This window comes from Hemitrygon akajei, chromosome 22 (assembly GCF_048418815.1).
Source record: "Hemitrygon akajei chromosome 22, sHemAka1.3, whole genome shotgun sequence".
NCBI lineage: Eukaryota > Metazoa > Chordata > Chondrichthyes > Myliobatiformes > Dasyatidae > Hemitrygon > Hemitrygon akajei.
In genome coordinates this window covers 17,976,356-18,002,089 of record NC_133145.1, presented here as the reverse complement: position 1 = coordinate 18,002,089, position 25,734 = coordinate 17,976,356, and the positions used below count along the sequence as shown (strand labels likewise).

At 40.1% G+C, this 25,734-nt stretch overlaps 1 protein-coding gene across 2 annotated transcripts in view; it reads right to left on the bottom strand.

Annotated features, from left to right (window-relative positions):
- The window catches only part of cacna1g (calcium channel, voltage-dependent, T type, alpha 1G subunit), a 315,144-nt gene that overhangs the window by 173,730 nt on the left and 115,680 nt on the right, over positions 1-25,734 (bottom strand). For both annotated transcript variants that reach the window (XM_073026745.1, XM_073026746.1), the window contains exons 9-12: positions 21,715-21,866; positions 16,470-16,655; positions 15,378-15,492; positions 8,982-9,137 (exon numbers count right to left, since the gene is read on the bottom strand). In XM_073026745.1, coding sequence (XP_072882846.1) covers positions 8,982-9,137; positions 15,378-15,492; positions 16,470-16,655; positions 21,715-21,866 — 609 coding nt within the window. The remainder of the gene's footprint in view (positions 1-8,981; positions 9,138-15,377; positions 15,493-16,469; positions 16,656-21,714; positions 21,867-25,734) is intronic.

The window sequence follows — 25,734 nt, the reverse complement described above, 5'->3', positions numbered from 1 at the left end:
AGAGACAGAGAGATCGAGAAAAGGGAGGGAGGTGTTGGAAATGGACCAGGTAAATTTGAGGCAGGGTGGAAGTTGAGTCAAAGGTGAAGTTGATGAGCTCTGTGTGGGTGCAGGAAACAGGACCAATGCAGTTGTTGATGTAGCATAGGAAAAATGGGGAATGGCCACCAGTGTAGGCTTGCCAACAAACAGGCAGGCATAGCTGGGACCCATGTCAGTGCCCATGGCTACACCTTCTGTTTGAAAGAAGTGGGAGGTGCAAAAGGAGAAATTATTCAGAATGAGGACAAGTTCCACTATGGAGGGAAACTGGTTGGGTCTGGTGTCCAGAAAGAAACAGAGAGCTTTGAGGTCTTCCTGGTGGGGGATGGTGATGTATAGGGACCGGACATCCATACTAAAAATAAGATGATGGGGGCCAGGGAACTTGAAATCATTGAAAAGATCTGGAGCATGCGAAGTGCTGTGGATGTAGGTAGGAAGGGACTGAACTGGGGGGGGGGGGATAAAACATAGTTGAGGTATGCGGATATGAGTTTACTTGGGCACAAACAAGCTGAAACAATCTACCTGGACTTGCAGGTTTGTGGATCCTGGGCAGGAGGTAAAAGTGCGAGGTGTGGGAACTATGAGGTTGGTGGTGGTGGATGGGAGATCCCCAGAGCTAATAGGGTTGGTGATGGTGTGGGAAACAATGGCCTGGTGCTCCTTAGTGGGGTCTTGTTCAAAGGGTGAGGAGGTGTCTGAGAGTTATTGCTGGGCCTCAGCAAGGTAGAAGTCATTAAGCCAGATTACTTCAGCACCTCCCTTATCTGCAGGTTTGATGGTGAGGTTAGGGTTAGTGTGGAAGGAGTGAGGTTGGAATAGGAGAGAGGAGTGTTAAAAGTCTAGGTGGTTAATATCTGTCAGCAGTTGGCAATGAAAGGGTCCAGAGCAGGCAGAAGACCGGGGCGGGGTGTCCAGGAAGAGGAGGAGGGTTGGAGATGGGAGAAGGGATCATCAGTGCGGGGTAGAGAGTCCTTGACAAAGAAATAGGCTCAGAGACGGAGGCAGTGGAAGAAGAGCTCAGTGCCATGGGGGGTGTTGAACTCACTGAGGTGTGGGCGCAGGGGGACAAAGGTGAGGCCGTTACTGAGGACAGAACATTCTGTTTCAGAGAGGGGAAGGTCAAAGGGAATGGTTAACAAAGGTGAGGCCCTTTCTGAGGACAGAACATTCTGTCTCAGGGGAATGTTGGAGGGAGGGAATGGTTAACAAAGGTGAGGCCCTTTCTGAGGACAGAACATTCTGTCTCAGGGGAATGTTGGAGGGAGGGACTGGTTAACAAAGGTGAGGCCCTTTCTGAGGACAGAACATTCTGTTTCAGAGAGGGGAAGGTCAAAGGGACTGGTTAACAAAGGTGAGGCCCTTTCTGAGGACAGAACATTCTGTTTCAGAGAGGGGAAGGTCAAAGGGAATGGTTAACAAAGGTGAGGCCGTTACTGAGGACAGAACATTCTGTCTCAGGGGAATGTTGGAGGGAGGGAATGGTTAACAAAGGTGAGGCCCTTTCTGAGGACAGAACATTCTGTCTCAGGGGAATGTTGGAGGGAGGGACTGGTTAACAGTGAGGCCCTTTCTGAGGACAGAACATTCTGTCTCAGGGGAATGTTGGAGGGAGGGAATGGTTAACAAAGGTGAGGCCCTTTCTGAGGACAGAACATTCTGTCTCAGGGGAATGTTGGAGGGAGGGACTGGTTAACAAAGGTGAGGCCCTTTCTGAGGACAGAACATTCTGTTTCAGAGAGGGGAAGGTCAAAGGGACTGGTTAACAAAGGTGAGGCCCTTTCTGAGGACAGAACATTCTGTTTCAGAGAGGGGAAGGTCAAAGGGAATGGTTAACAAAGGTGAGGCCGTTACTGAGGACAGAACATTCTGTCTCAGGGGAATGTTGGAGGGAGGGAATGGTTAACAAAGGTGAGGCCCTTTCTGAGGACAGAACATTCTGTCTCAGGGGAATGTTGGAGGGAGGGACTGGTTAACAGTGAGGCCCTTTCTGAGGACAGAACATTCTGTCTCAGGGGAATGTTGGAGGGAGGGAATGGTTAACAAAGGTGAGGCCCTTTCTGAGGACAGAACATTCTGTCTCAGGGGAATGTTGGAGGGAGGGACTGGTTAACAAAGGTGAGGCCCTTTCTGAGGACAGAACATTCTGTTTCAGAGAGGGGAAGGTCAAAGGGACTGGTTAACAAAGGTGAGGCCCTTTCTGAGGACAGAACATTCTGTTTCAGAGAGGGGAAGGTCAAAGGGAATGGTTAACAAAGGTGAGGCCGTTACTGAGGACAGAACATTCTGTCTCAGGGGAATGTTGGAGGGAGGGAATGGTTAACAAAGGTGAGGCCCTTTCTGAGGACAGAACATTCTGTCTCAGGGGAATGTTGGAGGGAGGGACTGGTTAACAGTGAGGCCCTTTCTGAGGACAGAACATTCTGTTTCAGAGAGGGGAAGGTCAAAGGGAATGGTTAACAAAGGTGAGGCCCTTTCTGAGGACAGAACATTCTGTCTCAGGGGAATGTTGGAGGGAGGGAATGGTTAACAAAGGTGAGGCCCTTTCTGAGGACAGAATGTTCTGTCTCAGGGGAATGTTGGAGGGAGGGACTGGTTAACAAAGGTGAGGTCCTTTCTGAGGACAGAACATTCTGTCTCAGGGGAATGTTGGAGGGAGGGACTGGTTAACAAAGGTGAGGCCCTTTCTGAGGACAGAACATTCTGTTTCAGAGAGGGGAAGGTCAAAGGGAATGGTTAACAAAGGTGAGGCCCTTTCTGAGGACAGAACATTCTGTCTCAGGGGAATGTTGGAGGGAGGGAATGGTTAACAAAGGTGAGGTCCTTTCTGAGGACAGAACATTCTGTTTCAGAGAGGGGAAGGTCAAAGGGAATGGTTAACAAAGGTGAGGCCCTTTCTGAGGACAGAATGTTCTGTCTCAGGGGAATGTTGGAGGGAGGGACTGGTTAACAAAGGTGAGGTCCTTTCTGAGGACAGAACATTCTGTCTCAGGGGAATGTTGGAGGGAGGGACTGGTTAACAAAGGTGAGGCCCTTTCTGAGGACAGAACATTCTGTTTCAGAGAGGGGAAGGTCAAAGGGAATGGTTAACAAAGGTGAGGCCCTTTCTGAGGACAGAACATTCTGTCTCAGGGGAATGTTGGAGGGAGGGAATGGTTAACAAAGGTGAGTCCGTTACTGAGGACAGAACATTCTGTCTCAGGGGAATGTTGGAGGGAGGGAATGGTTAACAAAGGTGAGGCCCTTTCTGAGGACAGAACATTCTGTTTCAGAGAGGGGAAGGTCAAAGGGACTGGTTAACAAAGGTGAGGCCCTTTCTGAGGACAGAACATTCTGTTTCAGAGAGGGGAAGGTCAAAGGGACTGGTTAACAAAGGTGAGGCCCTTTCTGAGGACAGAACATTCTGTCTCAGGGGAATGTTGGAGGGAGGGAATGGTTAACAAAGGTGAGGCCCTTTCTGAGGACAGAATGTTCTGTCTCAGGGGAATGTTGGAGGGAGGGACTGGTTAACAAAGGTGAGGTCCTTTCTGAGGACAGAACATTCTGTCTGGGGGGTGGGGTGAAAACTCAGCATGGATGAGAGCTGGGATCAGAGGAGAGAAAGGGGTTGGTGGTGTCTGAGGGGAAGGGATGTTTGGGCTGTTCAGGAATGGAGGAGTGAGAAGAAGATGGAGTCTCTGAGAGTCCAAGAGCTGGAGAGACGGGATTGTGGAATGGTGGTGGGGTAAGGGAAGACAGGGGTTCCAGCAGCAGAGCGTGAAGACCCGGCCTGGAGGTCAAGGTTGGAGTCGGAGTTGGAGGTTGCAGTCAGCACTTTGGAACCTGCATTGATGGCGGTCAAGTCCGGATTCGGAATCTGCAGAGCCGTTGAGGTTGGCAGCAGGGACCGCAGTCTGGAGATGTCCATGTTGGAGACAGCAGGCTCTGTGGTCTGTAGATGGGTGATATTTCAATCCTTGCAGGTCGTAGGAAAGTCAAAGAACTGGCCATTGAAAGCGTGGATCCAGTGGAGGATAAAGTAGTGGACAAGTCCATTACAGGTGGTAGGTCACCCTCTTGGCACTTTTCCTTCCAAATGGAACAAGTGCTACACCTCCTCCCTCACTACTATTCAGGCCCCAAACAGTCCTTCCAGGTGAGGTGACTCTTCACCTGTGAGTCTGTTGGGGTCATTACTGAATCTGGTTCTCCTGGTATGGCCTCCTGTATATTGGTGAGACCCGACGTAGGTTGGAAGACTCCATCCGCCAGAAAAAGCAGGATCTCCACATATTTTAGTTCCACTTCCCATTCTGATATGTCTATCCATGGCCTCTACTGTCGTAATGAGGCCACACTCCGATTGGAGGAACAACACCAGTCTGTTCAACCTGATGGTATGAACATCGATTTCTCGAACTTCTGGTAATGCCGCCCAACTCCTTCACCATTCCCCTTCCCCTTTTTCCTCTTTCACCTTATCTCCTTGCTTGCCGATCTCTGGCGCTCATTCCCCTTTTTCTTTCTTCCAGGGCCTTCTGTACTCCCCTATTAGATTTCACCTTCCACAGCCCTGTGTCTGTTTCACCAATCAACTTCCCAGCTCTTTACTTCACCCCATCCCTTCCCGGTTTCACCTATCACTTTGTGTTTCTTCCTCCCCTCCCCCCACCTTTTAACTCTACACCTCATCTTTTTTCCTACAGTCCTGCTGAAGGGTCTCGGCCCAAAATGTTGACTGTACTCTTTCCCATAGATGCTGCCTGGTCTGCTGAGATCCTCCAGCATTTTGTGTGTTGCTTGGATTTCAGCATCTGTAGATTTTCTCTTGTTTGTTACTGCAATTGCTGGAGATTTGATACAATCCTCAAACTACTATAAATATTCAGCACACATATAGTGAAAGAAAAAGAGTTAATGTTTTAAGTAAGTGAAACATTACCTCTGTTCCTCTCTCTCTCTGTATGCTTCCTAACCTGCTGATTATATTCAGACTCTTCTGTTTTAATTTTAAGAACCTGACCTACTGAATATCCACCACAGACTGATTTTAAAACTATTCTCATCCAATGCTAACATTTCTATCCTTACTCTTAAGTTAAAGTAAAACACTTAAAAGAAATAGACCAGTCAAAACAAGAAGGCTGCCAATTAATGCAAAGTTTTTGGATATTGATGTGATCGAATGCAGCAGACTGCAATCATGACCAAAGAGGCTGTCAGGTTGGTCTCCATTAAAATCCTACCAAGTCAGCAAAATTTAGGTTTGCCTTGTCATTGGCAAAACAGATTGTAAAGTGATTAGAAACACCAACAGTGATCATCTCATGTTAAAAGTACTGTAAACACCCAAATTGTTACATACTTGAAAGAATAACGTGATTCGTAACTTTTATGCTGGGAATTATTGGGAAGTGAGGTTAGACTTTCAATTATAGTCAAAATCAGAATCAAAGGTATCTACTGTAATCTAATGCTCAGCCTTGTTGGACCATTCTTATAGACCAATGCAAGAATGCAATTACATATTGATAGTAAGGGGTTGACTTGAGCCTGTTCTCTGCTCTAATAGCTAATTTTCTGCAGCTTCCGAGATTTTAGACAAGAATCTGAGATTTAATGTTTGCCTATATTGTCCTGTGGCTAAGCATGCCAGTGTTTCTATGGGTTGCAGATAGTAACATACAAGTCCTGCTTGAAATTGAGATGAATGGGTTAATTCTTTCATTGATCATGTCTGGTGATTGCCCTTATATAAATGGCTGGTATTTATTTCATGTATTTTAATATTTTAAATATTTCAATATTTAAAGATTCCTCAACTCAATACTTTTTTTCTGGAAAAGTCACTTTTTATATTTAAGAGGAATTTTGAACAATTTTCTGCAGCCCACAGAAAGTCAGCAAAGATCACTGGCACCATCTTATCGTGGGAAAGCAGCATCCATCAACAGAGATCCCACCACCCAGTTCGTGCCCTCTCCTCACTGCTGCCATCAGGAGGAAGGTTCAAGAGTCTCAGGACTCGCATCAAGTTCAAGAACAGTTACTATTCTTCAAACATCAAGCTCTTGAATAGGAGGGGATAACTACACTCACTTGGCCCATCATTGAAATGTTCCTACAACCAAGGATCTCACTTTAAGGACTCTTTATTTCATTATCATTATTTATTGCTATTTATTTATATTTGCATCTACACAGTTTGTTGTCTTCTGCACTCTAGTTGATCTTTCATTGATCCTGCTGTAGTTACTATTCTAGAGATTTGTTGAGTATGCCCACAGGAAAATGAATCTTAGGGTTGTATATGGTGACATATATGTACTTTGATAATAAATTTACTTTGAACTTTATATATTGGGAGGCACTGTCGCAGTTTTGGAAACTGCATTTAAGCAGACTGCTCGGTCAACTGCTTGCTTGCTGTGTTGTGAGACCTGCCCCATCCTTAATTTTCTAAGGCACAATTCTTTTGGCATCTACTCCAAGTCTTAAACGACATTCATGCATGTGTCTAGCTGGGTCCAGTGGACAATTAGGGGAGATCAGATATCCTGGTTGATTCCTCTAATCCTACCCAAGGGGTACTGATAACTGAATCCAAAGAAGATCAACTGACTCTTCAGATCAGACTGGATGTTTCCTCATTTTTAAAAATATGATTTTGCTGTTTTGGCACAACTGAAGATTTCCAAATGAAGAGATTACAGGAGCCAAAGCACTCAGCCATTTGATATAATATAGTGGATCTTGGTCGTAGTAATGAAGACTAACCAACAACAAGTGACAAAAGGAACAGCAGCTTAGGAATGGATTTTGCAATTGATTTGCATCAGACAATAATAATTGGATAAAATACTTTAAAACTTTTGTATCAAGATGTCAAAAACTTTAATATTTGGAGACCATATAGGGACCGGAGGAAAAGGACAACACACTAACTTGCAAAAACATAAACATGTTAATTTTGGCTTGTGGTGCAGACTGCCACCAGATGTCCTTAAAGGGAGAATGTATTCATTTGAATTGTCCCACAATTGGGAAAAGGAAGATTAGACAATGATGATGTCAAAGCCTTCCCTTGCTAAAAGCTTGAAAACTGTCATCCAGACCTCGCTCCACATGTTTCATGAGAGCACAATCTGAGACATTGATAGGGGCATCCTATGTAAACATCTGGCTCCAGACAACCTCCAACGAGAAATTTTGAAGCACAGTTAACAATATTGAAAGGAATGACAAATCTTTTCATGGCATCTGGAATGATGCAACAAATCCAGTATTTAGTTCCACTTTAACAATTGTTGTAAATATTCAATGTCAGAATAACCAACTCACTTCATATTACATTGTCAAATCATTAATTTTACTGCAAAATTTACCTAATAAGGATAGAATGCAGCAGGCTTGTTAACCACTCTGCTGACAGACAGAAGTATTTTTACTGACATATAACAAGGAGTCCAACAGCTCAAAGTTGGACAGAAGTATATGAAACATCACTGTGTATTGGGAGCCTATTTTAACTTTACTGGATATTACTGTTTAACTGAATATCACATCCTGACATTTCACTGTACATGATTCTGCTGAGAGGGGCTCGCTTCTTGCACTTGCCACTTGGATTTTGCAACTGTCCACATTCATCTACTTCAAGACCAAGGGGTAAGAATATCCTGGTAGGTCCCGGGGATCTTTAGCAAGTTCACTTGCCCCTCTGTACTCCGCTGGCTCGCAAGTCCCATCAAATCTGAAACTTCTGTGTTCGGGTATACATGCCCCTAAGTCACAGAGACATGGAACAAGGATCTCTGGCCAATTTCCATTAATTGTATTTTATTCTCCTTACATACCCCATGAAATACCATCAGTTTTTACCACTCAATTACACATTAGAAGCAAGGTATAGTGGCCAATTAACTTAACAACCTGCACGACGGGGATGAGGAAGGATAATGGAAACCCAACCCAGAGAGAACTTGAGAAGTTACGGTTGAACCTGGATCGCTGGATCTGTGAGGCAGCAACTCTACAAACTACACCACTATTCTTACCAAATCCTGATACTTAACAGATTCCAGCACCAGTAACCTTTGTGTTCTCACTTAGCCCCCTCCTATCTGCCTCCACCTTCACCCACCCCTTCCCACATCTAGCTCCATCTGCAATTTCTTTTGTCTGCTGCTGTCTTCCAGCTCCGCCTCTCCTCACCATCACACTTGACTCAATCTGCTTGTCTATTGGCCGTCGTTTCACCCCTCCTCACTCTCCTCCTTATCTCAGCTATCTTCTCCATTCTCAGTCCTGATGCATGCTGCAACCCAAAATATTGACAATTCCTTTGTCAGCAGATGCTGAGTTGGTCTAGCAGATTGCTCACTGCTCCTGATACTTGCACTTAAGCAAGTTAATGCAGGCAGTTTGCAATGGAACCACCAGCATTTTCCAGCAAGATCTGGCCCAATATGTAATAAAATATCACAGTGTAAAATGGAAATAACTTTAAATCCATTACTTATGCTTCTGTAGCCCCATCAAAACAAATAACAAATAAATAATAAATTTGGCAATAGTTACTTTATAAATCTATTTTATGCAATGGAACATGTTAGAAAACAAATGAATATTTTAATATATTTGCCAAAAATGATTTTTAATTTATTTTAATTGAATAGCAACAAATTCAATAGTGACTGTCAAAGACTACCTTATTTTAACAGGTATTTATAAGGGATCCTTAGATTCAATGGCTGACTTTGATTCCTGTGTTACTGTTTGAGGTGACAAAGGACCCAGGTATCTTTTTCTTATGTACTGTATATTTATCAGGAAGCTGGGAATGGCAGTGGACGTTAGTAAATGCTATCAGCAATCACATACAGCAACAGGCTACATAGCACAATCCAATACTGACTGTCATGCATCACTCAGAGAGTTATTACATGTTATTTTACCTCAGTTTGAAATCCTTCCACCAATATGGCAACTAACAAGTTAAAGAGAACATAGTTTCCAAATGTCATGAGGGCAATGAAGTATAAAGCAGCCCATGGAGAAGTGGAAGCCATCCCATTATAGAGGACCTTGTTCCAATCCTCTTGAGTCAATATCTGTGGAAGACATTTTAAAAAATCATTATGAATAAACATAGATCTAATTTTCAACCACAGTACATAAATGATCTTTATACTGTTGTAGCTTTCTGATGTCTGAATTTTCTAAGAATCACAGTTTCTGCTTGTGTGACGTAATTCGGTATCTGTTAGAATGGAACAAACAGACTGTGAACTGAGGCGGACAGAGGAGGGATGATCATTTAGTTTCTTGAATTTACTTTGCCATTAAATAGAGAATGAACTCTAGCTTCATATCCCTTATGGTCAAATAGTTTTCTGTGGGATTTTGTCTTCATACTTTCCTAAATTCTGAAGACACTTTTAACTCCTCAGGTTTTCTAATGTTCCATTATGTGAAGAAATATTCTTCTGAACATTAGACTTTTTTCATCTTACTTCCAGTATAATTCTTTGTTTCCCTTGTCATAAATATACTGCATGTTCAAAGCAGTTTTGGAACTGTCAATATTTTCAAGTGCTTAGAAAAATTTTCCTCTAATCTTTGATAACTTTCTATATTGGGGAGCTACTTTGATGGAATTAAACAGCCTGGTTTAACTATCTCAAGTCAATCATATTTACAAGGGTGGAAACTGAGACTGACTGGGATAGACCTTGACATTATGTTACACCACTACAATTTTTATTCCCATGCAGATTTAAAATGGTTAACTAAAACATTTGTTATTGCCCATTTTACTCTATCGGGATGGGCAAACACAACATCCACAGCATTGACCCTACACCTAATGAAGTGACTGTGTTTATCGTATTCATTATACTCAAGGAAGCAATCTAATTAGAAACGTAAAAAATTGACAGTACTGTGTTGCTACATGTAAATTGGGAACATAACACCATAGTTAAACCAATATCAAGTTATTTCTGCAAACGCCAAACAGAATATTAAGTCAATCCTCAAAATTAAAACACTGAATGAGCAAGATCTTGCGTGCACGGTTGTGTAAAATAAATGACGGAGAGTTGGCAGCCAATATTACACAAAATCAAAATCGAACGTAAAGTTTTCAACAGATTTGATCCTGTTCCATTGGTAATGCATCTCAGGCTCTTGCAGCTTTACATATGTCTTTGATCTGTATTTCTGATAAACAGATGACACAGAAAATTTCTGCAATGAAGCCCTTTAGAGAAATGCTTCCTGATCACTATAAGGCATTCCACTTTCATGGCCAATGCTGCAGCACGCCTTTCATTAAATCACGGCTATGTGAAGCCAGTGCCTGGTTCCATGGGGAGCATTTGGTGCCAAATGTGCCAATATTGTCTGCAGTTAAAGGACGTTTCTACCTTTCGACCAAACAAATGGGATGTGCTTACATGGCAGAACTTACCTGAAGAGGAGAACGTAGGCATGGTATCACTTCCACTAAACGCATGGGTAAAAGCAGGAAAGCCAATGCCTCCTCTTTTACCATGATGCGGTCATTCTCAGTTTGGAGGAGCAACTCTTCACATTCTGTCTGGGTACCCTCCAACCTGATGGCATGAACACTGATTTCTCCCTCCATTTTTTTCCACCCCCTTCTCTCTTCTTCTATCTCCAGTCTGGCCTCTTACCTCTTCTCCTCACCTGCCTATCACCTCCCCCTGGTGCCCCTCCTTCTTCCCTTTCTCTCATGGTTCACTCTCCTCTCCTATCAGATTCCTTCTTCTCCAGCCATTCACTTTTTCCAGTCACCTTGCTTCACCTATCACCTTCTAGTTAGTCCTCCCTCTGCCCCCACCTTTGTGTTCTGACATCTTCCTACCTCCTTTCCAATCCTGAAGAAGGGTCTCGTCCCAAAATGCTGACTGTTTATTAATTTCCATAGATGCTGCCTGACCTGAGGAGTTCAACCAGCATTTTGTGTGTGTTGCTCTGGATTTCCAGCATCTGCAGAATCTCTTGTGTTTATGCCAATTTTTTGCTGTTGCTTTCAAGTGATTGTGAGAGTGAGTGTTAGTTCCAAGTAGTTATTACAGCTGGACGAGGGCCATCATCAACTGTATAGAAAAGCACGAACATCTCCTGATTTGCTTCCTGTCAGTCTTTATGGCATAAATTCGCTGATATAGAAAATGGTGTATCCAGACTATTATTGTAGGAGGTTTAATTGGAACAGTGATATTTTCAAAATGAGTGAAAAAAATAATTATGAACATATGGCTGATAGAGATCTGCTGCCAAAATAATATTCTCTCCTTGAGAAATGATTTTAAAATGATGATTCTAGATGTGGGAGAGTGGCAGCCCCTCAGAGCAATACTGTCACCATCTGTGCATCAGTTTTACCAAAACAAGTGTTAGCTCCTGTGAAGAGCCTTAGGGTGTTTAACGTGTTAAGGGAGCAATACAAATTTAAGTTAATGTTTTATAATCAAGCATTGATATAGTTGTTCTAACTGTGTACTCTCAGAAAGTTCAAAGGTAGTAAAATGTTTCTGACATCCAAAGCAAGTTTGTGACTCAAATGTACCAACATCTTGTGCATAGCCAAAAATCATTGCCAATTGGACCTTAGGTCAAGCTCTTGAGTGAACACAAAGGAGGCTACTTTCCATTGCTTAAGAATGCATGAAATTAAAACATAGTTACATCGAGTTGAGGTCTACGTTAACAAGTATGTAGCATACCCACTCGCCATTTGCTAAAACTACCTATTGTATGATTCTTATAATTAAATTTCAAGAGGGAAAAAGACTTAGCAAACACATGGGATTATGTGCATATAATTAACAGTTTACTTGGAAAGACTTATTATTCAATTAGCAAGGTGTCTTCCGTCTCATTTCCCTAAATTCTGGCCAGTTCTTTTGGAGAAGTGTTAAGAAGTATATTTGCCTAGAAATCAGTTTCTTGTATCACCAAATATAAAATTGATGAGCAGGTTACCAACATACAGTCTCTTGGACCATCTCTATCATTTAACAAGACCGTGATTAATCTGATCTTGTCTTCAACTTCACTTTTGTTCTGATTTCCTATAACCCTTGTCTCCCTGATAGACCAATGTATTCAAAGGTTTAACTTCCCAGATCTCAAGGGTGCAGTATTCCAAAAGAATTCTCTAAGACCCTCTAAGACTATCTAAGAAATTCTGCCCCATTTTCTTTGAAATGGTTAACTTTTTATTGTGTAAAAATATATGTCCCCTTTATATGGGTTCTCCCATGAGTGGAGCCATCTGCACAATTTCTACCCAGCCAAGTACCTTTAGATTTTATGTTTCTATAATATCAGCTCATTGGACTGCTGCACAGCAACTATATTCCTCCTTAAATCAGACCAAAATTGCATTGAGTATTCCAGGTGCCATTACACCAGAGCCTTGTATTTTCAAACTGACTAAATGAATTAGAGATTTTATGATTGTCTGATAGACTTGGTGAACTCAGCCCTCAGGAATACAGGTACAACACCTTTAAGCAGACATGGCCAGAAGAGAGGAAGGAGGGGAGGAGTCTAGGCCAGACTAAAAGGGTGGGGAGTAAAACCATCTACCTAGCCAATGTATAGTCATTGGAGAACAAAATAAAGGACCCAAGGGCAAGATTACTGTATCAGAAGGAAGTGAGCTCTCTGTTTCACTGAGACATAGCTCTCTCAAGACATACTAGAGCACACCTTTCATTAAACCACGGCTATGTGAAGCCAGTGCCTGGTTCCATGGGGAGCATTTGGTGCCAAATGTGCCAATATTGTCTGCAGTTAAAGGACGTTTCTACCTTTCGACCAAACAAATGGGATGTGCTTACGTGGCAGAACTTGATCACAGTTTACAAACCACCAAAGGCTCATGTTAAACGGCACCTGAGGTATTGAGTGCAGCGATGAGCCTATCCTGACACCTTTCAAATCATTGCTGAGTACTTCAAAGTCCGCACAATTATCAACAGCCTATCACCTGCAGCACCAGGGTCCCAACACACTTGACCACTCTTATAGTACGATTAGTAATGCCTACCAATCGATCCCTAGACTGCAGTTTGGGACATCTGATCATCTGGTTGTCCTCGTCCTACCTGCATATTGGTAGAGGCTAAAGTGGCTGGAGGTCATTTATCTCCACATTTTGTCCAGAAATCCTCTCACTGTGGCTGGCCACAGCAGCCAAGAGACTCTGATATCTAATTAGTGGGATGGTGAAGCATCCTTAAAAGGGCCGTGGCAGCTCTCCATACTCCGGAGAGTTAGAGCGTTGGAATTCAGGAAGCTGGTCAGTTGGGTGCTCATCGTGACAGGGAACCCTTGCACTAGTTGGAAAGAATGTGCAAATTTACTTACCGTACTTTTTCACTTAAGTTCTGTTAATGTGAATTGTATTCCCTATCTCAAATCTGTGGTTTGTGATTTGTGAATTCTGTAAGGGTGAATTTCCATTTCCCGAGTGGGCATCAGCATGTTGTGTTACAGCATTCTGTAGTCTCGCTTCACTTAAACAGTATTCTGCTTTGCTATTCTTCCTTGCAAAATGGGCAGTCTCCACATTATACACAATCTACCAAAGTTTTATCCACTCATTCAACCTATCTTTACGTCTTTGCAGACTATTGTGTAATTCTCTATAACTTGCTTTTCCATCTATCTTCATCCTGTCAGGAGATCAGGCAGCAATAGATCCGTCATAATCCAGGTTATTAATATAGAGTGTAGTTAGCTGAAGCCTCACCTTTGATATTTGTGGCAACAAAATGGATTCACCTTTGCTATCCTGCAATGGCCCTGTTGTAGCAATTTAAATGTCCATTGGCCTCAACACCATGCATTCAAAGATTTTGTCTAGTTGTATTTTGATTGATTGCAGCACTTACTGCAACTGGGGACAGACGTTGGGTGCTCTTTGTCTCCCTCTTTTTCCCTGTATCTCTGGTTTTCCAGTCTGTAAGGATCTCTTGGAAGATCATAACCAATACAGGTATTATCACTGCAGCCATTTCTTTGATGAGTCAGGATGTAACATGTCAAATACAAAGGACTTATTTATCTTTAGGCCTGTTAATTTTCCCAGTAAGTTTTCTCAAGTGATGGTGACAGTTTTAAGTACTTCTCACCTGTTGACCTTGTACTTTCTGCTATTAATGGGATGTTTTTAGCACTTTCTACCACAAAAAGAGAGGAAATATATTTGTTCAGATTTTCTGTCATTTCCTTACTTCCTGTAACTAATTCCCTCGTCTCACGTTCTACAGGACCACCGCATATGTTAAAAGCTATTATCATCTGTGTGTATATTTCATTCAGGCTCACTCTCATGCCCCATTTTTTGCTTTTTTAAGCCATTCTTAGGTGGTTTCTATGATTTTCTCCATCTTCTGACCTACCACTAACCTTTTCAACATTATTTCTCTTTTAGTTCAATCTGATACCATCCTTAACATCCTTATTTGCCCTTAGATGATGTATCTTCTAGAAAAAGTCTTCAACTGAAATAAAGTTCAGTGTGCCTTTGTTACATTTATTTTGAAAATAAAAGCTAGGACTTAGGTGATCTGTGAAGAACATAATGTTCATTCTGGGTCCTCTGTGACCTGTTATGCTAATCATAAGAGGTTCCCAGAATTGAACAGCAGCATTCAGTGATGTGCCACTTCTAGAGCACTCTTGAGTGCAGGTGACTATCATGGTGAAACCAATATTCATAGCATCCACGAAGCCTGATTCTGCTCAGTTTTATGGGGCTCTCTCCAGCACTGGGAACCCAGCTCAGGTAGATCCCCTTAACGTAATTTACTTACTCAGCCGTCCTAATGTCAGCAAACACAATCATGTAAACTTCTCTACTGCAAAGGAAACAATCTCAGTTTCTCCAGCAACACACACAAAATGCTGGAGGAACTCAGCAGATCAGGAGCATCTACGGAAATGAATAAATGGTCAACATTTTGGACAAACACGAGGAAATCTGCAGATGCTGGAAATTCAAACAACACACACAATATGCTGGTGGAACACAGCAGGCCAGGCAGCATCTATAAGGAGAAGCACTGTCAATGTTTCGGGCTGAGACCCTTCGTCAGGACTAACTGAAAGGAAAACATTTTGGACATTTCAGTTTCTCCAGTCTCCTCATAGAACTGGAATTTCTTCCTATTGGGAGCATTCTGCAAATCTCATCTCCATTCATTCCAAGAATTTAACATTTTTCCTAAAATGTTGTGTCCAAAATTATACAAGTCTACTTACTCAGCCCTAGCTTGTACTTTAAAAAGACGGAGCAGAATTTTCCATACCTGGAAGACAGTTACAATAGCCCAGAGAAGCGAGTCAAAATTTTTTCTGTCAGGAAGAGTGTCTCCTTCCTTTTCTGAAGCAAACTTGCATCCAAAAAGATGCATTCCCAGAATACTGTAAAATAACAACAAAATATAAAGTAACTACATGAATATTTCCAATGTACCCTGTATATCTGGCAGAAGAAATCACATATTACCATTGGTGAAATTTAGAAAGCTGTCAGGTGCCATATGATTATCATATGCAATGATGCCACATTTGTCTAATTACTGAGCTAATAATCCAAAGGCTCAGACTAAAAATAGAAATTTGAGTTCAAATTTCACCATGTTGTGGGATTTAGTGTCTGGAATTTAAAAAGAAGTAAAAAGCACCAACAATGACCATGGTCATGAAATTATTGACGTTAAAATTAGATTTCTAGTTCATTAATGTTCTTAAGGGATATAGCAATTTACCAATCAGATCAAAATCCAAATTTCACCACACCTAACAAATTGTTTTCTGAAATATTTTACGATTTATTTTGGAACTGGGACTGGAAAATGATGCTTAAGAGACCGAGATGGGTCGTTAGAAATATGGTACTAATTAGTCCTTAGTCATTAGAATGGCTGAACATGCTTAAGATGCTGAATATTCTTCACAATGTTATATATGAACTATTCAACTGACATCGTTCTCATCTGTGGACCTGCCCTCACCTTGTTTTCTCAATTCAAGGGAATAGGCTTGCACTTTAATCATTGACTTGGTTGTTCCTCATAGAGAAAAGATCCTGATACTAATAAAAATAACTTGAAAATTCAGTATCAATTATTGGTCAGTTTCATATTTATTTTGTCAACTAATTTTCCTTTGTAAACTATCAAAAGAAGTAAATACTGCATTGCAAAGATGAAAGGTCAGTGCATTATCGAGATGGAGCTCAGGGAAGACAATGTAATCCACCCAGTTTTGCTGGTTCATGCTGAAGGAGCTGCACATAGGGTCTGTTTGTGACGGATACTATACTCTGCTTGACTTTCCTTCCACTATTGTGAAATATTTATGGATACCTGAGGTATGGAATGATCCACCACACTCACCTAAAAATGAAGATGAAGAGCATCAGCAGCATGCAAAAGGTGGCAACATTGTCCATTGTTTTCATCAGGACCACGAGCTGGCGCTGCAGGGCTGGCATAAACCGCACCAACTTCAGAACTCGCATCAACCGGAAGGTACGCAGCACTGAGAGGCCCCCGTCCTGCTGGCCTACAATCTCCCACACACTGGAGATCAATAAAGTAAATAATGAAACATTAGAATGATAACTTATCATGCAACTCTTGTAGTTCTCAGTAACTAGATTTCAACAAGTAGGTGGAACTAGGCCTGTTTTTGAAAGTCATAATCTTAAATACAGAGCTATAGACTGGAAGGAAGAACAGAGTGACTCTTGACAAACTATGGTCTTTATTGTTAGAGCTTCACTGGAGCCTCACAATTCAAACCACCAGGGGATAACTTCATTCATCTTCATTTGCCCCATCATTGAAATATTACCACAGCCATTTTCAAGGACTTTTCATTGCTTGTTCTCAATATTTATTGCTTCTTTCTTTCTTTCTTTCTTTCTTTCTTTCTTTCTTTCTTTCTTTCTTTCTTTCTTTCTTTCTTTCTTTCTTTCTTTCTTTCTTTCTTTCTTTCTTTCTTTCTTTCTTTCTCTCTCTCTCTCCCTCTTTCTTTTTTTTCTTTCTTTCTTCTTATTTGCAGTTTCTTGTCTTTTGCTCTCTGGTTGAATGCCGAAATTGGGCAGTTTTTCATTGATTCTACTATGGTTATTTCTCTATAGATTTATTGAATATGCCCACAAGAAAATCAGTCTCGGGATTGTACATGGTCATGTATATGTACTTTGATGATAAAATTTACTTTGAACTTTACTTTTACTTTAATTGGGAAATAATTTTCAACATAACAGAAACAGCAGTGACCTATGCCATAAGTGATCATAGTTGTCCAACAAAGTAATGACATTTTGTCAGAATCAGAATCAGGTTTATTATCACAGGCATGTGTATTGAAATTAGTTGACTTGACAGCAGCAGTTCAATGCAATACATAACATAGAAGATTAAGAAAATCAATCAATCAATTATAGTATACGTATATTGAATAGATTAAAAATTGTGCAAAAAACCAAATAATACATATTTAAAGATAGCAGGGTCAAGAGATATGGGGAAAGGGCAGGAACAGGGTGCTGATTGTGTATGATCAGCCATGATCACAGTGAATGGCGGTGCTGGCTAGAAGGGCCGAATGGCCTACTCCAGCACCTATTGTCTATTGTCTATAATGTACATATAGCCTAACAAAAAAAAAGTCCAAGGGAGAGGGAGAGGCAGGGGGTGGTGTTCAAATTCTTGAAATATTATCACTGGTTTTAGGAAAAGGAAATTTCTGCGAGCCAGGCAGGTAGCCATTCAACAATAATATTCTTATTATCTGGGAATAATTTCTTTTGAAATTGAAACTAACTCTGGGGAAAGTTTTTTTTTAACAATTTTTAACAATTTATAAATTTTTTATTTATATGAGTTAAAGGAACAAATTTTTGTGGGTATGGTCAGTGTAACAATTCAACTCACTTTCAAGGATCACTCACAAGAATCAGTCTGTGGTGGATATTCAGAAGGTCAATTTCTTAAAATTAAAACAGAAGAGTCTGAATATAATCAGCAGGTTAGGAAGCATACAGAGAGAGAGAGGAACAGAGTTAATGTTTCACTTACTTAAAACATTAACTCTTTTTCTTTCACTATAAATGCTGAATATTTATAGTAGTTTGAGGATTGTATCAAATCTCCAGAAATTGCAGTAACAAACAAGAGAAAATCTACAGATGCTGGAAATCCAAGTAAAGAGTTGGGGCTGGCTTAGGGATACCCAGGAACTGGAGGCAAATCTGTGGCAGAGGCTGCTAGTATGGTGAAAAGCCAGGTAAGACAGGAGGGAACCTACGGAACTGCATGTAGATAAATCCACCCAGATATCTAGATGTGGCCGTCAGGCTGTATGTGGTGCACCAACCAATCTGCTGAAGGAACAGTCTTGTGTCTCCACTGTATGTTTGCACCATAGTTTTTATACTTTAAGGCAGAGCCCAGGGAATCACATTGGTAGGAGTGCACCACATGTTCCCCTACAGTGAGAAGAACAAATATTTCATTAAACTTATGAGATGTAACTATTAAAAAGGTAGTAATAACTGGATACTTTAACTGTCGTAACATTAACTGGGGCAGGACTAAATCAAGGAGAGCAAGCCAGCAGAATTCTTGAAATCCAATCAAGAAAGCTTCTTCAATTTGTACATAGTAAACCTAACAGGAGAGGTGATGGCACGGGACATACAATCAGGGAATGAACAGTGGGAAAGAGCAGTGGAGTGCACCTTGGGGACAGTAAACATAACTCAATAAAATTTAGCATAATTATAGGACAGTGATGGAGTAAATATTCCCAGATAATGCAGTTGTTAATTGGAAGCAGCTAGCTGAGTATAATTCAGCATTCAAGCAGTAGGAGATGTTCAATTAAGACACTGTGAGGATTTAGGACAAAAACATCCCCATTAAAAGAGGCATGTCTAGACTTCCATATCTAGAGGATATTGAGGAAAATGCAGAACAGAATAAAGCAAAATAAAAAGAAACTTATAGCAATCACAAATCTTGTAGAAAGCACACAGATGAAATCAGAAAAGGAAGATGAAACGGAGGGTGAAGGGATAACTGTTCGGAGCATACCGAGGCAGCATGGATTAGCAATACACAGGTTAATTGAGGACAGTAAGTGTGGATTTGTTAAGTGAAGCCTATATAAGCACATAGACTTTTTGAAAATTAACAAAGAGAGTCAATATGGAATTTTAGCAAGGCTTTTAACAAAATTCCAAATAGGGTATCGATCAAGAAAGTCAAGTCTATAGGATGCAGGAATATAAATTAATGCATTTGGGGAGGGCAAACATGATGAAATAAATGTGATTAAATAAATTAAATGTGATTAAATAATATTAAATAAATTTAATAAATGTGATTGTATTATTATCAACTTTCCATCTGATGATGGAAACTAAATAGCTTCTTGCTCATAAGCTCATTAGAAAGCCCATCTGTGAATCTCGGTTTTTACTTTATGTTTATGCTGTTAGGATAACTGACGGAAATCTTGAAAGAAGACAAAACTAGATGATTACTGGAATAAATTTGGCTGGTCTTTTGTGAGATTTTGTGTTTTTCTCCCTGGAGTGTGGTTCACTTACTCAGTACTCATTGTTTCAGCATTGCAGTACAGTACAAGTCAGGTTGACCACTACTGAATTTTAGATTTGTTCAATTGAACAAATGAATCAGGGGTTAAACATGTGAAAAGGAATGTAAGAAAATAGGATAGGTGTGAGATACTTGGCTCCTCAAGACTGCAGATGTAATGTATTCCTGATGTTCATGATATTTGCATCTGTAGCTGCAAAGACAAACAATTTGAAAGAAAAAAAGTCTTTTTGCTTCAGGAGATAAGAGTGAATGCACAGCATGAGTGACCCACTGCCATTTATTATTTTCAACGGTACAGGTTTGTCCTGGAATGGAATGGGAGCAACATCATAAATGCCCAGAATCAGAATCACTGAATTTCACAGAGGAATGGAGTCAAACCTACTTGTCAGGTTCCATACCACTTCTACAATTCGGTTGGGAGAAAGGGAAGTTCAGACTCAGAAAGATGGGCTGAAATCAAAACTAAAGATTCACCTTACATATTTCATACTGGAATGGCTACAGTCAGTAGAAGTTACTGACAAGCCATTGTGTCACAGTGGATTTTGGATTTGTGAACCCAGAGTTTAATGTCATTGTGTGTTCCAAGCAAGCAAAGTAAAATGAACACATTAATTCAAGAGAGATTGATCACTGTTTTGAAATTGATGATCATGTACGTGCACAAGATATCAAACAGGGGAGCTGGTATCAAGATGCATCATTGATTGCACAGCTTCATTGCTGATTCATCAGGTGAAGGCACTATCATTAAAACTCCAAAAACATTTAAATGTGGTGATGTTGCTTGTCCAGTTCTATTGTAACATTGAACATTTTATAAGTATTTTATTTGTTTATGTTTTTAAGGGGCAAGATGTGTGGTGATCCTCTAAGAAACAGAACACACAAAATGCGGGAGGAACTCAGTAAGTCAAGCAGCATCAATGGAAAGGAATAAAACGTCGATGTTTCGGGCCATGACCCTTCATCAGGTCATGTTGTCTAAGAATTTCAGCATCTGCAGATCTCTTGTCTTTAAGAAATAGGGTTCCTTTGGATGTGATGGTATTGTTATAAATTTCCACTCATAATCTGATCCCAAAGGAAAATAAAATAAACACAAACTGCTAATCTGTAAAAACTGATTTTGCTTGATGTTTGCATAGAGCTGTTACAATAGGTAATCCATGATAAATGGTAGGATACTTAGAGGAACCGAGAGCTCTTGATGTGCAGGTCACAAATCCCTGAAGGAAAGGTAGGTTGTGTCATAAGAAGACAAATGGCCTACTTGCCTTTACTGGCTGAGGCATTGAACACAGGTGCAGGGAGGTCATGCTAGAAATATAGGAAACATTAGTCAGATCACAGCTCAAGTAATATGTACAATTCTGGTAAAAAAAAGACTGCTGGGAGTATGTGATAGCACGAGGGAGATTTAGGAGAATGTTTCCCAGAATGGAAAATTGTGGTTATAAGGATTGTCTAGGATAGAATTAATTTAATGGAACAAAAGAAACAAAGAGAAGTTTTAATTAAAATTACAAAATTATGAGAAGCTTGTTCAGAGTTGAAAAGAAATCCTTAGCAGAGAGGTCAGCAATTGACTCAAAAGATTAAGTCAACAGTCGAATATTAAAGGGGATTTGAGGAAAAAGAAATGGAGGTAGAGGTCTGGAATTCACTGTGTGAAAGAGTAATGGAGACAGAGGCCCTTATCATATTTAATGTGCCTGAATCTGCACTTGAGGAGCTGTGTCTCGCAGTTCCCTGGACCAACATCTGAAACTTGGGATTTATCTTAAATTTCCCTCTGACTGGGTGCCTTGTATGCCATGAAATTCTATGCTTTGACAACATTTTGAAGTGAATGTTGGCAAATTGGATTATGTCTGGTTTATATTTCCTAATATTTGTACTTCTAATGTCCTCTAAAGTTTACGGTTTGGTACTTTCAATCTATACTGTAAGAAGTTTAGTCTGAGACTGCAATACTATATATTTACATCTGGTACTTTACCTAATAACAACAATGATACCATCAAAGATGTTGTAAGGATTCTTGATGTAGCCAATAGGCCCATACACCAGGATCTTCAAGAGCATTTCCAATGCAAACAGGCTGGTGAAGACAATGTTGCTGATCTCCAATGCATTAGTCAGTTCCTCAGGCTGGGGGAATAAATGAAAACACATTAGAATGAGGATACCAGATTTCAAGGCCATTGTTCTTTCTGCATATTATTGTAACAGATGCTAGTATCAATACGTATTATTAATTGTTATTTCCCATTTATAAATGCCTTGGATTGATGCATAGTAAAGCTTTTCTCATCTACACCAATAACATACTTCAACTTAAATCCACAAGAGTGCCTTTGAATATAATAGTGTGAACTTTTCCATTAAACATTCACTTACCTTTCTGAAGACCACGCTCCATTAAAGGTCACTGATCCCTATTGTGAACTCAATTAACACAGACTAGGAATTGAGCATTTCAATTAAGTTCTTTTGCAGTCAGCAAAGGGTCAGCACTTTCATCCCATCAGTTTGGCTGGATCTTAAACTAGAATCTCTCTGGTAATCCGCTGAACTATTCAACCACAGTTAAGAGGCTATTATTATGTTATCTACCTAGAACGTCATTTACAGTAATTACAAAAGAGAGATGAATGTTTGAATTGGACATCAGAGAACAAATTGATTTGTATAAATATTGTGGAGATGATTTTTTTTCTTGTTAGTTCATTGGTTGGAGATTCTTTAATGTGGAATGAAAGAGGCAGTTAACCAGTTTGTTGCCTTTGTGAAAGCAGACTGTGAATTCCATACTATGTCCCAAGACCACACACACATTGCACTGGAGATCACAGATGATTGTCAGAGTGCAAGCATCAGCTGATTCCATTCCTCCTCCTGGGAGCCAATAAACTCAGCTGAAATACAGCTGGAAGCCTAAATCGTGGCTGGAACACGAGACTGCAAAGTGTTTTGATCAGGTCTTTCCTTCTCACCAAAGCATGATTTAATACCATTTCTATGTGGGTTTCAGCAGGCTTTGGGGTGAAACTGAACTAGAATCATGGTCTAGAATTTGCTTAATGCCAGTGATTGTAAAAGGAATAAGGTGCGGTGTAAAAACAGGCCCATGAACTTGCTACATGTTCATTTAGCATTGCCCTTTGAGTAAGATTACATCCCATAACTCCTGTGTCTCCAGACTTTAGAGTACTATGATGCTGCACCTATAAGGAGTTTTGTGCTGAAGTCATCAGAATTCAAAAGAGGACGCCAAAAGTGTTAACAGATCAAGTTTTGAAGAAAAGAAAGAACAGCAAAAGTTATACATTATAGGCATAGTGTTGTTAAGAGCTAAGTACAAAATTAAACATAATCCCCTGATGTATTAATGTTAAACATTTCACTGAGTCTATTTGAAACATCTTCACTTTAGATCTGAAGGTTCATTTTGAAAGTTAACATTCATGCTTAACATTGTCAAAACTGGACTCACTAAAGCTCGCCCAAAATAATTGAAATGTGCTCCAAGTTTCCTGGCAAATTATCTGGCAGTTGGAAAAGCATGTCTCAAAGATTAAAACAAATACATATCTCACAAATTCTTTAATAAACACGGTACTCCTCTGTATGAGACAGCCAGCCAAATAATCTTTTAAAAAAAGCTTAATCAAAATAAATGTTCATGTGGTTGTGCTATTTCTGTGAAGATTGTGAAATGATAAGTCACACTATTTCTAATTACTTGATTAATAATTCACTCAGATGGATTTGACACATTGCTCATTACAAAAATAAACCACGATCTTTCATAAAATGTGGGCAATAAGAGGATTGATGGCTACAAGGAAAGGCATGGATGGTCATGTTCAGAGGATGTGGCAGTTTGGTCTGAACGGCCGGCATGGCAGGCTAAATTAATGTTACTGGATCCTTCTCAATTACTTTGAGGAGACAGAGATAGTCAGAGCTTTATCATCCCATGGAATTTATCTGTGATATTTAGATCCTGTGGAAACAAAGATGAAGTCTGCTCATTCCTCTGAAAAACATTATCCTTTATGCTTTTCTAACCTACCTGACCAAATATTTACACACAATTTTAGTGCCCTTAATTATCTTTGATGTCTAGCTTAGTTAACTGTTTCAAACATTTGAGAAACAAATATATTTGAAATAAGTTTTTTTTAATATGTACGTACTTAGTGTATGTACTCTGCTTCAATAAACTTGACCATTTGAAATAACATCAGGTTTGACCAACATTAAAACTCTACAGGAGGTAAACAACGAAACTCTACTCTGAGTAACTTGATTTTAGGTGTATTTTGGGTGATTGAATAACTACTGTAGTAGCTTTGACATTTCTCATAGGTATATCAAAAGATCACATGGACTTACACTAAAGAAGAGTATAATTCATATTGATCATTAACCCAATGATTTCACTTTAAGGACTCTTTATCTCAATATCTCATGCTCTCGTTATTTATTGCTATTTATTCATACTTGCATTTGCGCAAGTTTGTTGTCTTCTTCACTCTGCTTGATCTTTCATTCGCCCTGTTATAGTTACTTTTCTATAGATTTGCTGAGTATGTCGACAGGAAAACAAATTTCAGGGTTGTTTATGGTAACATAGATGTACTTTGATAATAAAATTCACTTCAGTTTGAGGAAGTGCTACTGAATCACTGCTTCACCGAGATTGACTGTTTTAATAGATGGAAGGAAGAGGTAAAAGGACAGGTTTGCATTATCTGCATGCTGGCCACAAGGATGACTCTGAAATCCATTTGCCTGCCACCATAATTCTCCATTCCACTCTAACCAATCTGTCTGTGTCTTTGTTATAACAGTATCAGCTTCAGCGATATGGCTCCTCGTCTTTTTCTAGGTGCATTTCAGGCTTTGCATTTGAAATAAACTTCTACAACTTCAGGTAACACACTTTCTTCTGTCTATATCAGAATGGCCCATTTCAGCCGTGATGTTTGTTCAGTTTCTCTCTCTTCGCTCACAATCTGACATTCTAGTTATGCACTGCAGTTTTGCATTTTATATATTTTCCATTTCTTTCTTAGTGTTCTCACTCTTTCTGTCCCCATTTCATAGCTTTTGTGCTCTTTTGTTGTTGTTCTCTCTAAAGCTGCTTCCTCCTCTACCCTGTCTGCAACAGAGCACTGATTTGATTACACTCATTCTTTTGATCTGGCCAGGAAAGTGCTTCTAGCATTTTATGCTTTTATGATTTCAGATTTCCAACATCTTTGGTTATCAAAGGGGGATCTAAATCAGCTGAGAACTGGCAAATGGAGTTTAAAGCAGGTAATGTGTGATGTTGCATTTTGGAAAGTCACAAAGGTAAGGATTTCGCAGTGAACAGTGGTGCCTGAGGAGCATTGCAGGAGAGAGGGTCATTGAAGTTCAGGTGCATAGTTCTCTGAACGTGGAAATACAGGTTAACTGGGTAGTGAAGGTGACTTCACTAAATTGGGAGGTTAAATTTGAAGTCATGCACGACGTGTGTTCAAAGTTCAAATTCCATAGGTTGCAGAATTAGTTCAGAGTAGTGGTGATTGAAGTAATCCACGCTGGTTCAGGAGCTTGATGGTTCTAGAGTAATAATTGTTCTGGAACCTGATGGTATGGGACCCATTGGTAATACTGAGTAGTAGCCAGGATGGTGTGGATCATTGATGATGGATGATGTTTTCTTGTAGTAGCATTCCATATAAATGTACTTAGTAGTGGGGAGGGATTTGCTTGTATCCATCAAATTCAGTAGACTTTTCCATTCTTGGATAGTAGTGTTTCCAGACCAGACTATGATGCAATGTTTAAGATACACTCAACTGTGCACCAATAGAAACTTGTCAAAATTTTTGGTGACATGTCAAATCTATGCAAGATTTTAAAAAGTAGAGATCTCTTGTGCCTTCCTTGTGATAGACCTTCCTGGATCTCTGGCTTCTTTCTCCTGTAGTTGATAATTAGCTCTAGTTTTGTTGACTTTGAG